Source organism: Ooceraea biroi, chromosome 6 (genome assembly GCF_003672135.1).
Source record: "Ooceraea biroi isolate clonal line C1 chromosome 6, Obir_v5.4, whole genome shotgun sequence".
NCBI classification, from domain to species: Eukaryota; Metazoa; Arthropoda; class Insecta; order Hymenoptera; family Formicidae; genus Ooceraea; species Ooceraea biroi.
Genome location: NC_039511.1, coordinates 6,399,923 through 6,413,096, shown reverse-complemented (window position 1 = coordinate 6,413,096; position 13,174 = coordinate 6,399,923). Strand labels below are relative to the sequence as shown.

The following is a 13,174-nucleotide window of genomic DNA, read 5'->3' as shown; positions in this document are numbered from 1 at the left end:
TTTCATGTCATCAACCAGACTTCAAGCCAAAACGCTAGGGATTTTTTGACCATAGCCTATATAATGGAAAATGTTTATAATCTTCGATATATCTCATTGTTTTCTAATGTTTTCTATTGCAATCATTTGGGAATCGTTTGGGCAAGTTTAGGAAGGCACTTTCACAGTTTGGGAAGCAATAATTTTTATAATTAAGGTGATCCTGGAGTGACTAGTGAAACAGTGTTGCCATTTGCACAAATATTACAGTTAAAATGCTTTTTACAAAAATTTGGCAATTTGTACACACAAGATTGAGGCGGTCCCGTATCAGAATAAAATAAAGGAATATAATGAAGATTTTAGAAGTGACTTTGGAAGCATAATAAAAAAGAAAGGTGTATTCTTCTTTACAGAATACAGAATACATATAAACTTCCTTACTGTAATATTATTAATTTTTTATACTGGGAAAGTATATGCTTGGGTGGAAGAGCACGAGGAGACGGGCTTCGCCCGTCACCTAGTACTCTTCCACATAAAAAAAATAACAAAACTTTCAGATGACCAAAAGTACTGCGTGGAAGTTACAATATAGAACCTTGCTTTGCGTGGAACCTCGCTTCACATGAATTGAAAACCTATTTGGAATCGTACTAATTGTACTTGCAATGCAAATTAGTACGGCGGTCAATGAAATGATCCATACAGCATCTTCAGATAAACTTAAGACGGTCTTAAATATAAGATTCAACTATGAATACCAGCCCAAGTGCAGCGAAAAAGAACAAACCTGAGAATTGCATATCGAGATATCGACTTCAACCTTCGGCAGACCAGCGCAACGCGGTTCGCGATGCGCGATACGCGACGTGCGATATCCAATGAGCGTACAGCTTTTCCATAAACACTGTACGCTCATTGGATATCGCACGTCGCATATCGCGCATCGCGTGTCGCGTCGCGCTGGTGTGCCGGAGGCATTCGGAGTTTCGGACGTGCGGACGTTCGGACGTTCGGACGCAAATAGTTTTCCTTTTGCGAACGCAACTTATAGAGCGAAAAAGGTCGACACGATGGCTGTCTGTACTCGTTTGCGTTGATCACCGCTGATTGTTCAGGTCGGTAAAGAACGCGGCATACATACGTCCTGACAGATTAGAGAAATTGTGTGTCGTCAACCCTACTGATACGTGCGGTCTCTCACTGCCCGAACTTTTCGCGCATTAAATCGCAAACGACCAAGACCGCAGAAAATAAATCTCGTATTAGCGAGGAGAAGGAGGTGACATGGACGTCGACATATCCACGGATAACAATACAAATGAAAATACAGCGATGGAGATCGACGAGGACAGCTCCGAGAAGAATACGAAGATGTCCGGAAGCACCATCAAGGTCATGGCATCTTCGGGTACCATCGGTTCCGTATCTGTCAGCTTGCATCCGCTGGTGATCATGAACATCAGCGAGCATTGGACCAGGCTCAGAGCTCAGGAAGGCAGTGATCAATTGGGTTAGATTCCTTATTACTAAATTGTTAGATTCCTGGTTAATAAATAATCTGATAAAGATATACTGATTTGTATTCCAAGTAAATTCTATAAAGATACATAAATTTTATCAAACATTCTTGTTTTTTTGACAATTGCAAATTTTCATTTCAATTACAATTATAGTTGTTACTAATATACAAAATATTTCTAGTGTATGGTGCTTTGATCGGCAAACAGAAGGGTCGTAACATAGAAATTATGAACTCGTTTGAATTGCTGTTTACCTGTATCAGTGATGATGTCATAATCGATAGAGATTATTATAATATAAAGGAGGAGCAATTCAAATTAGTTTTTAGTGAAATGGACTTTCTGGGTTGGTACACCACTGGTGATATGCCTAATGAGAGAGACATAAGAGTGCACAAGCAGCTCTGTGAGATAAATGAAAGTCCTGTATTGTTAAAATTAGATCCAAGACCAAAAAATACAGAGGCAAGTTCACCAAAATCCATGTGTCTGTGTCGGAATAAGTTTCTCTTTCTTACAGAAGCAATATATTTAGAATAATTTCAATCATTTTTAGCATCTATCCGTTTCCATGTACGAATCAGTGATTGATTTAGTTAACGGCGAAGCCACCATGTTATTTGTTCCATTAACTTATACATTAGCGACGGAAGAAGCTGAGAGGATTGGTGTTGATCATGTACAAAGAATGTGTAATAACGATCAAGGCGAATGCTCAGTAGGTAGGTAATATAACGTAGTTTAGACAATGCCTATACTGCAATTATTTATTACTAATATGTTATTAATATAAAAAAATATATATATTATTTTTGTATTTTAATAATAAAAAAATGAAACGATGCGAACGAAATCTTTCGATTTCAGTGGCTGAACACTTAACAGCGCAACACAGTGCCATTAAAATGTTGCACGCGAGAGTAAAGCTCGTCCTAAGATACGTACAGGCTGTACAAAATGGAGAATTGAAAGGAAATCACGAGGTTCTTCGAGCGGCTTGTTCTTTAAGCCATCGACTGCCTGTTTTAAACAATCCAAAGTTTAAAGCTGACTTTTATAATGTTAGCATCACATTACAATTATAATTCTTCTAATTAATTAAGAGTAACTTATTAAGAGTATATTTGAGAATAATCCGTCCGTTTCTATATTTCCAGCAATGCAACGACTTTGGTTTGCTGACATATCTCGGTATCATAACTAAAGGATGTAATAATATAAATCAATTTGTCAACAAATTCAACATTCTGTACGATAGACAAGGCGTGGGCCGACGTCTACGAAGTCTCTTCTTCTGATGTGTAAATGGAATCTGTTGTTTTTATACGCATCTTTTTTTACGTTTTAGATATGTAAGTATAGATAAGTAAGATATCGAACTCAGGTTAAAGTTGAAACAGCCAATTTAATCAAGAGAATTTGAATATTCTAGACACACACACATATATTGTATCAAAAATAAATAAAAAGTAAGGAAATTATATAAAAGTTACATAGCAGTTTTTTGAAGCAAGATATAACGGGAAATGATAGCAAGTAACGATCCAAAACACGTAGTATTTCGTCGGTAATATTATTTGAAAATAATATTTATTGAATGCTGTCTTGTATAAGTGCTTTATGTTTAACATATTTCAATTGACGTGTGATATTAATAAAAACTGTGATGCATTCATAAGAAACATCTCTTTATGTTTTCTGTTAATATCCGCATTTAAATCTTAATAATCTCAAATCTTAATAATAAAAAGGAAAGATTCACATTTTTATTGAAGTAAAGAAGTAAGTATAAATGAAGATTAGGGTCAGATAGATAATACCAAATGAAAGATTTCACATTGTAATATATATTAATATATATATAACCCATGTATGTATGTGTATATATCTGCAGGTGTGTGTGTGGGGGGGGGGGTGTTGTGTATGGTTTTGAAACATTCCTATCTGCTTAGAATGGGAAGTATATTGAGATTACACAAGTCGTAAAACAAATACTTTCACATGTTTCATTTCAGCAATGGAAGACCTCATTTTAATTGATTTGCATATTATCAAGCATAATATTCTTTTTCTAAGCTATGTCACCTATTCTACATCCGAATTTACGATTTCACAGAAAAGCGACATATGTATATATATCAATTTTATACTTATATAAAAAACGTCTCTAGTAACATTTTATTATAAAATATTATTAAAAACTTTTTTCTCTAAAAATCTATTTGCATACTGTATATACATATACATGTACACACAGGGTGTCCTATTTAAATTGCCCTACATGAGTAATTTTGTAATTATTTTGTAATTATAACATAAGAAAGTTTCGAACGAAAGTTGAGTTGATTTCAAAACATAATTTGTGTTTCAGCACTTCTTTTTATAGATATGAAGGCTTAGAAAATATGAACAACCATAGCAATATCGTTTCTCCAAAGGGAATTATATATTTTTTAATGTATCGTTTGATGCAACTTTTTATTCTTTCTTTCATCAAAAAGCATTCAGGTGATTATGTCGAAAAGTCATTGGTTTAAGAAACATTTTAATTTTGTCGTTGCAAGTAGTACTCATATTCATCATCTTCGTTACAGTTATGCGCATTTAACTATTATGCTTGTATTCATGTTTGTAAATAAATATTATCATTAGAACGTTTTCAAGTATTGAATTGCTTAAGCTTTACTTATCTCGCAATTTCGATTGTTATCGTAAATGAATAGCGAGATTATTAAAAATGACAAGTTACGCTCTAATCAAAATAGTTGACATAATTTTAATGTTGGGGCAGCGTCATCAGAATCGTTGTATCTGAGATATCTGAGATATGTATACTACTTTACAATAAAATTAAAATATCTCCTAATGATTTTTTAACACAACCACTTCAATATCTTTTTTATATAAAATGAAGAACTGCATCGCCCAATTAATTAAAAAATATATAATTCTATTATTAAAAAAGATTGATCTTGATCTTTTTCCTAAGCTTCTAGTTATAGAAAGCTAGAGCAAGAATTTTTGAAATCATATCTCATTCTAAATCGTTTAACCTTTATTAGGAACTTTCTTAACTTCGATTTAAATGGTACACCCTGTATGTTTATAGACTTAAAAATATAGAAATATAGAATTACTTATAAATATTATTGTAGAAAATATAGTTTAGTATATATTGTTCTTCATTAATTATTGCATGTAACTGCATATTCAATTATTCGTTTTGCATAAAATCAGAATTGATCTATCATACGTACATGACTAGACCGTTATCGCAAAATAAACTTACAATGAGTATTCTACGCTCTCTCATGACAACGTTATAACAATTTTATACCTGACACGTGTCATCATGTTACTCTCACGTGCTGCTTCTCGTTGCAGCAAGTAATTCAATTTGACTTAATAATGTGACAAACGTTACAAACTAGAAAATATCGTAATGCCTACATCTCACCTTATTTGATATATTGCTTTGTACAATTTGTGCCGGTTTTGCCTGATATTATTTTGATATGCTAGATGTGAGTTTAGGATGATTAAAAAAAAAGGAAACGGAAATGGCTCGATTGTTTTTTTCCCCCGAAATAAAATTCGAATAACACATCTCAATTATCTATGAACCTGTTATTTATAAATAATTAGATTAGATAATTAGATCCTCGATATGAATTATTTTCACCATAAATAAATACCCGCTGTGATCTTTTTATTCTTCTCGTAGAAGGCTGCATCGATGTACTAGGTTGCCAATAGGCCGTCTTCGATCATAGTAGCCAGCACGTCTACCAGGACAGACAGTATTATATTGGGCTAAGGACTCGGTTTGTCCATACCGATAATTTCCTCGAACAGGCTATTCTTGCCCTCCACCTGTTCCTCAATAATTTGTACAGCGTATTTCAACGTCGCAGCGGCCAAATCACCAACTGACCAACGTCTATCAATCAGAACTCTGCTCACAGTGTCCAACTGAAAAATCAATTCAAATGCAGTGAGCATTTTTCATGCTTAAACAGCAATATGCGAACTAATGGTAAATTATCACTTTATGTAAAAAAATCTAAATAGACCTGATGAATAAAAACAAACTGAACTATTTATTAGTCGTAATTTAATTAGTTTATACATTAGTTTATATAGTTAATGGCCAACATACTTGAAAATACAACTTTTACGGTGAATAAAATTATGTTTATTTTGAATATTTAAATTCTAATTTTCAATCAAAATTTGTGATGATAAAAATTATACTTTTATACTGTTCATACAAAAATAAAAAATAAAACAAATTACATTTTATAAAAAAGCTTATAACTTTTAATAGATTAATTAGAATAGAAAATCTCCCCGAATAAACTACGTTTACGACGCAATAGTTGATTTGTAAAGGTAAATTTGTATTTCAATATTAATTCAAAGGCAATGAACGATGAAAAATTCCTATTCACGTTGCTTCTTACCTTTGATAAGCTGGGATTGCCAGATGTATAATAGATTAGCCTCGGTACGCCGGCCAAGGAAGAAGCAAGCCATTGAATCACGAGCTTTAATTGAGGATCGCCTTTCAGTCTGGTTCCACATCCCCAGTTACCAGTAGCCACCGGTAACAATCCTCCTCCTTGAGGGCTGTTCTCGTGCGGCAACTGTGCATAGTAACATACGCAACCTATTATAAATTATTTTATTTCTCACTACAAGGAATATTAAGATTAATACAGTTCTGAAATTCTTGCTGTTATGAATGTAATTAGACTGAATATTAAAATCGCTGAAAATAACATGTAAAGATGGCATTGTAATTCTTTTAGTTATTTAGGTAAAAAAATTGAGTTCTTGCATCGTAACAATAGAAGGATGGAAATACTTTCGTTCAATAGTTAATATTGCATAGGCCATAGAGAAAAACGTGTGAGAGATATAAGCGTAAACCTGTATAAATTAGAGATAGATTGAGAGACAGATAAATTATTAGTCACAATCTTAAACGTCACAGACTGCAAGCCGATTTCATATTTTATGCCCATGCATCAAGGTGAAAAAGAAAATGTTTTATTTTGACGAGAAAATATCTTTTATTGAAGAGTTTCTCGACGTGAGATACGTGAGATGTGCTCCCTCTTCTAAGCGATTACAGATACAGATAATCTAGTTAACACTAGGTAACAGTTGTCTCATGCATTGCAATGTATAATACATGATGCGATCAAAGCCATCGTGAATCACCTCGAAACTGTGCGTGTTCACTTCGCCTGATAAAGCGTGATATGATTTATGCTTGTTTGCTCTTTCGAACGATTCGAGTTCGATGATATTTGATGCTTTTACGGGCGGTGTGGATAGGTGTATGGTTGTTTCATCATCTACCAACGTTTGCAACATTTTCGTAAATGTAACGACCCAAAGTTTCCTATGTTCGGCGTCCTTTGCTTTTCGTATCTCATTCGAGGCATTTTCATGATGATCTGTATCTTCGGACTTAAATACCTGCATAGCACATTTCGGCCGTAGCTCATAAACTTAAAAATCTTCATTTAACTTGCTTGATTGAACCGATTTAGACTGTCTCTCATTCCATCTTAATATATATTCAGTAAGAATATTTATATTGTTTGCTCTTACATTAAAAATGTACAAGTTATTTTTATCAGCGAGATTAATAGATAATAAAACTGGTATTGTAATTTAATTAATTCTTTCGTCTCACTTTTGGAAAAAGATATTCAAATAAACAAGAAAACGATTTTCGAGTTATTGTTAACCTGTTCTATTTATAAGATTACATACGATAGCAAAAAATAATCTATAGTAAAATCTTTGAATTTAATGTTATCTATCTCAGAGAATTCGCAAATCGTTCGCAATTCGTTTTATTATTAAATTATGTTCGTGAGTATTTTGCAAATATTTCATAAGTGAATATTATTTGTCGTATTTCTGTAAAGTGCCGCAGTCAGTTTTGTCGGAATAAATTCATGTTTTCCTAATTAAATCATTTTTTATAGTAATTTAAGATTCTTATAAAAATTTGCTGTTTCTTACCGATTGCTGTCTTCGAGTTTTCTGGCGAGCGAGCTCCAAGCTGAGACTTCTCACGGCTAGAGCTAGCTTGTGCCGGTGATTAATATCGTTTGTGTCAATAAAGGGCTGTGGTTCACCTTCCTGGACGGACACACCAGCGAAAGACTCGCTCAAAGCGCGTTTCAAGAGCGAACCGGCGAATCGCACGACTGCACGATCCCTCGGATCAAGTTCCCGGTTTTCATCCGCCACTATTGGATCTTCCAGCCACTTTGACAATTGCTCGTAGACTTCCTCCAGCTCGGAACAGAAATCTATGCGCGTGAAAGAATTGAGCTTTATAATTTGCCTGAAGGCAGACATCGTTCGCTCATACAGGCTATTTTTCTAATACTCACCGGAATTGTATTCGGTGCTAAAGCTATACTTGCTACTCGCGCTGGTGTCCTTCCGTTGAAACATCGGTCCCTGACTCTGTCGAAATCTGCCTAGCCACTTTTGCTCGGCTTCTAACGACTCCTTTAGGAATTCTTCGTCCACCGTTTCATCTCGCAAAACGAAACCCCTTGAACCTCCTCTTTTTACCCTGCAAAATTACATTGCAAGCAACTATTTCATATATTATGTTCTATACATAACTATTTATGTTATTGATAAAAAAGTAATGAAGTAATGATAGTTTGTTGAAATAATCTAGATCTAGATTGATTTTTAGTTGAGACTCACTTGATGTCCTGATCGCCAACGTGACTACCGCTAATACTTATACCAACGGCGTAACTGCTCTCGCCGGAAGATGTGTCCGATGTCATCCCGGTTGCTGTGCTCTCCCGTTTCAGAGCGTCCTTTAATCGCTGCGCGAAAGTTTCTCTTCTTTCGGATATGTCTGATTGTGCGCTATCACGTTTCATCACCTTTTGCTCTTCCTCTTCTGAATTGATTGCAAATTACATTGATACATATATTATATAATATATGTATATAATATGTATAACGAGATACCTACCAGGTTCCTCATTGATCGTCTCCTTAGCACTGTGAAAGCTGTCTGTGCTTTGACTATTGCAGCTGCTGTAGACTGACATCTGCCCGAGTGATTTACGCGTGATCGGTAGGACTTCGCCGCTCGATCCGAGTACAATGAATTTGCTTCTTCGGTTTGTGCAGCTCGCGTCGTTGCACACCTTGTGAGGACTCGATGATCTTACAGATTTACCATTCGGTCCAGTACGTACTTCCGTTACGTTTTCTAATTTGCGATCGCTTGCAGATGCAGGTTTATCTATTTAGGCAAGAAATATTAGGCGAGAATTATAACAGAATAATTCGATGAAATAATTGTATTAAATTGTCTTGCATTTGTCTCACCTTTCTTGGAATTATCACACGCCGTGAAAACATTGTCTTCGTTTTCCATTTCTGGCGGAGTGCTACTAAAGCTCTCGCCAATTGGTGACAATCTGCGTGAACTCAGGCCAGTCTCCGTTTCTAGATCCGCTTTAATGGGATCCGTGGGACTGCTAGGCACGTGTCTCTGCCGAAATCCCAGTAGCGACTTGTTCATCTCTCGTAAGATGTTATCCTCTTCGAATTGCGTTAACGGCAACCGCGAGTAATCTTCGGGATCTATGCAGCAAACCGTCACCTGCACTCGGGAAACTGTACGATTGTTTATCCTCCTATTTCAAACGCCATGGAAAAGAAATATTTTATATCCTACTAACCACATTCGGCTTTGAGATGCCTTCGAACACCGCCTTGTGTCGCGGATCATTTATTCTCGATATATGCCTCACGCCTTCGATTATCAATACTTCATTGTCCTCCAACGCCTCGACGGATAATATCGCGACGAGCATTTCCGGATGTGTTGCTATCTGAAAGGAAAATCTGCATCTGCATCAATAAAGAACCATGAGATGAAAATTCCAGCAACTTTAAGTATTGAAATATTTTATTACTGGAATATAAGACAAGAGTATTAAAAAGAGTATTAAAACTTAAAAAAACTCCACGATTTATCATTACTAATGAACGATCGTAAATGTAAATGAATGTAAAAAACACAAACTGTCGTTATATTCTTCAATAATCGCCTCTTTATTTATTTTATATCTTGCCTTACTATTGCAGATTATCGGCTGGAATAATAGTTAATTTCTTTCATTTCTATATATGCTGATGCTTTAAACATCTAAATTTTCGTGATAATTTGTCCTGATTAATTACATGTACAGCCTCCTGCGTGACATCGTCATCGAGCACTCCGCCGCCAATTCTTGCATTCGCGAAACAAACTTGCAGCGCTTTCGATCCCGCCTCGATTCTTTCCAATCGACCCTCGTGACGTATCGTCAGTGGACACAAAGGTACACTACTCTCTAGCCAATCCTCGATAGTTAACCATTGCTTAGACATCATCACCTACGAGTGTAACGAAACAATTGCATTCAAAATGTTTCACGTACATCATACATGTTTTATTTGTTTGTTTTTAAGACAAGATTCTAGATAAATCTCGAATAAATGATTGCAACAACTTGGAAGAGACTTTCAACATATAATCATATCGTGAAAGATACCTGTCTGGAAATTATTAAACGACCATCGAGTGCGTGCTCCGTCTCGAGATAATTGTAGTAATGGAAGATGCTTTTGAGTTTGGCCTTTTGTGTGTTTCTGAAAAGAGTAACATATATTATAATAATATATTTCACAAATGCGTGTATACATGTAACGTTAAATGTAATTTTAATCAAACTTACTTGTAAAGATGTCTGAAAAAGTTTGTAAAATTAAAATCGCGTAATGTGGGATGGGTTTTTGTCGTTCTCTTCGGGTATGTTGAAAAAAACGCATTTGCGATTAAGGATGAAACGAAGGCGTAACTGTACTCGACGCTGTCACCTGCGTAAAACAAATTCAAGTTTATTTGATCTCTTTTATGCATGCACAATCGCTTTTTATTTTATATTTAAATAAATAACATCAATAATAGTGATACCTTGTTGTTGCAGACTAAAATGTAAACCTTGTGGAGGTTTGGTAGACTTTAAGGCCTTTGCTCTTTCCACCATCCGCGGTATTGTCTTCGTAAGCACCTGTTCCCTTTCCGCAAGGTCGAGGTCTTTGTCTAGAAAGGTCGCTAGCCTGGAGAACAAATCGGGATCCCGCACGTCCTCTTCATCGAGACTTATGCTGAATAATATAAATATGTAGTAATCAGAAGAATATGTTGGTGAGAATTTCATCTTATCTTACTATTATTTAATAAAGTAGCATAATTATTTTACACTATTCTGACATTGTAATCGGTAATTTTAAATATTGCTATCAATCCATTTTCCTCGGTTAGCTTTTTCTTATTTATATAAATTAACTTCAGGAAGTAGATATATGTTTATTAAATATTATAAATTATAAACTATAAATTTTTATATATTGTAACTTTTAGAAATTATATATTCATATGTATATATTCTAGAAAAAAATATAAAAGCGTTTATTTTAAATTCTCTCTCTCTCTTTCTTTTTTCTATTATTTAATTTTTAAGAAACAAATAAATAAACAAATACACCACGTGCGCGCGCACGTGAAAATGAAGCGATCATCATACTTGCACATGTCATGCAATCGTTGCATTACGTTGATTAGGTCAGTGGAATTTCTGGCTGTAGCAGCTTTGTCCAGTTGCTTTATAACGGCTGGCCACCAGGGCAAGTCGCATGGTAACATTATTAGAGCCATTATGGATCTACAAAAAAACAAAGGAAAAGTCAAAATGCGCAGTTTGAAGAATGGGCCGGAACTTATTAACGATTCTTGTTAATTGTTAATATGTCGTCCATCGATCAGGACGGTTTGCAATTTTCGATGCATTCGATGTACATAAACAGATTCGATACTTGGAAAACACATTGATCAATCTTAATTTGATATATCAAAGCGACGCGTAAAGTAGCATAATTACAAAATAAAATAGACAAGCGAATTAATCATTTTCTACTTATGTCAGGCGCGTAAATCTCTTGTCCTGTAATCATCTGATTGATGTAGTTACATACATGCAATTTTTATATTTAGCTGATTAATAAATTTTTTTATTAGCCTAAAGAACCATCTTCATAAAAGTTAAATGTCGTCATTCGTATTTTGCCGGCAAAGAGACATTGGCCATGAACGCAGGCGCGGACCGGAGAAGATTGGCTCTGACCAATTTCAGTGGTTAGTAACCTCGTTGCATGCGAAGCAATTAGTTTCTTTCGTTCACTTTCGGCAAGAAAATTTATTGGTCTAGGATCATCAATGAAATCACGGCAGGCATGGCAGTATTTTGCAAACCCTTTAGCGTAATTCGTTTATATAATCACCTTCTTCATTCACTACGATTTCGTTGTGGATCAGCTGAGCAACGAACAGTAAAGTCACGTCTTCATTGCCGTCACGGCGACGACACCGAGCATTTCGTTACGTCGACACACATAATTAGGATAACACATCCTCGTTCTATTTTTCCGATTATATCTCGAGGTTCTCTGTCTGCGCCTCAAGTACGGTATTATGGAGAAACCTGTTATTTCTAGTTGTCTGCGACAAATCTTCCACGACTCCAAAATATCATAATTTCTTGAGAGTCGAACCGTTATGGTTATATTGGCTTATTTTTGCGACAGATGCTTACGTGATCAGTTTGTCATTATTTCACTTTGTTAATTTCCAGTCGCAAACTATTGCTTAGTTTCATGAGCTCGGAATTTTTCCGAGACACCGTCGACAAATACTTTTAGTACGCGGGAGGTTTTTCGTGTGTGCGTTCGCGTCGATTTAATTGATCGTCGTCACGGCGGAAGGCGGAACGCGGAAGGCGGAAGGTGGAACGAGATCAAGCAACGAAGCAACATCCGTAAAGGGCCGCGACACGACAAAGTAGTCATTCACTACTACCTTCGCGTCGCGCTGCTCGCCTTCTATAACCACTGTCGTCGAACCCCTTACAAATACTCGTCGCTCGTCTCTACCACGAGCGATGGACGGCGTCGCATCCACTATTTATAGAGAACAGCGCCGGCGCCCTGCCAAACCCTATATAGATGCGACGTGTTGTGGCACGCCACAAAAACTGATTGTCGCAACTGTTCGCGACGAAACGTATCGAGATTTTCATGTCATATTTGAATCTCTGTTCTGTTAAATTTTAAAATTTTCTTTCTTCATTTCTTTGAAATCGGCCGAACACATTTCTTCGAAAACACGATAAATTTGAGAAAGCATAATCTTGATTAAAAATCAAGATTATTACAGAAAAAACATAATTATATAGTAATATGTTTCAAAAGTACCTCTCGACAAACATTATTCCAATCCATTACTACATAACACTACTTTGCCTTTGCCTTTGTTTTGGATAATTGCTTAATAAATGTACGAAAGTTTGTTGATATATAATTTGTACTTATTATGTTTGTGTACCCAGCCAGCAAAACGGTAATATAATGATCAGCTCTTAAAGAGGTCATATTTGAGAGTATGATGTCTTACAATACCATCAAAAAGATATAATGATATCATAATGTTGCCCAATGCGTCGATTTTAAAGGAAATGAAGACATCATAGAAATGATGTCGCAAAGAGTTCTTCAAAGTGACA

The 13,174-nt window shown here is 35.5% G+C and overlaps 3 protein-coding genes across 6 annotated transcripts; 1 reads left to right on the top strand and 2 right to left on the bottom strand.

Moving 5' to 3' along the window:
- The first annotated feature begins 953 nt into the window (after positions 1 to 953).
- Positions 954 to 5,608, top strand: LOC105280198 (COP9 signalosome complex subunit 6). Of its 3 annotated transcripts, none has more exons than XR_894097.3 (6): positions 954 to 1,495; positions 1,687 to 1,970; positions 2,062 to 2,227; positions 2,373 to 2,566; positions 2,663 to 2,857; positions 5,230 to 5,608. XR_894097.3 is itself a non-coding variant. In XM_011340523.3 (5 exons), the coding sequence occupies exons 1-5, from the start codon at positions 1,270 to 1,272 to the stop codon at positions 2,801 to 2,803; spliced, it is 1,011 nt and encodes a 336-aa protein (XP_011338825.1). In that variant the 5' UTR covers positions 955 to 1,269; the 3' UTR covers positions 2,804 to 3,187. The 3 variants fall into 3 exon arrangements, 1 of the variants encoding a protein (XP_011338825.1); XR_894096.3 differs by lacking the exon at positions 5,230 to 5,608 and adding an exon at positions 2,938 to 3,187; XM_011340523.3 differs by lacking the exon at positions 5,230 to 5,608 and having other exon boundaries at positions 955 to 1,495; positions 2,663 to 3,187.
- Positions 3,500 to 12,538, bottom strand: LOC105280197. Of its 2 annotated transcripts, none has more exons than XM_011340522.3 (14): positions 11,898 to 12,538; positions 11,144 to 11,281; positions 10,531 to 10,724; positions 10,292 to 10,433; positions 10,109 to 10,205; positions 9,756 to 9,950; positions 9,251 to 9,403; positions 8,895 to 9,171; positions 8,533 to 8,808; positions 8,253 to 8,454; positions 7,925 to 8,112; positions 7,548 to 7,840; positions 5,969 to 6,151; positions 3,500 to 5,477 (listed from the first exon to the last, which is right to left on the bottom strand). In XM_011340522.3, the coding sequence occupies exons 2-14, from the start codon at positions 11,272 to 11,274 to the stop codon at positions 5,319 to 5,321; spliced, it is 2,490 nt and encodes an 829-aa protein (XP_011338824.1). In that variant the 5' UTR covers positions 11,275 to 11,281; positions 11,898 to 12,538; the 3' UTR covers positions 3,500 to 5,318. The 2 variants fall into 2 exon arrangements, with proteins under 2 accessions (XP_011338824.1, XP_011338823.1); XM_011340521.3 differs by having other exon boundaries at positions 8,253 to 8,457; positions 11,898 to 12,537.
- LOC113562063 lies at positions 6,567 to 7,540 on the bottom strand. Its single transcript, XM_026970131.1, has one exon. The coding sequence runs from the start codon at positions 6,996 to 6,998 to the stop codon at positions 6,654 to 6,656; it is 345 nt and encodes a 114-aa protein (XP_026825932.1). The 5' UTR covers positions 6,999 to 7,540; the 3' UTR covers positions 6,567 to 6,653.
- Positions 12,539 to 13,174: the final 636 nt, after the last annotated feature.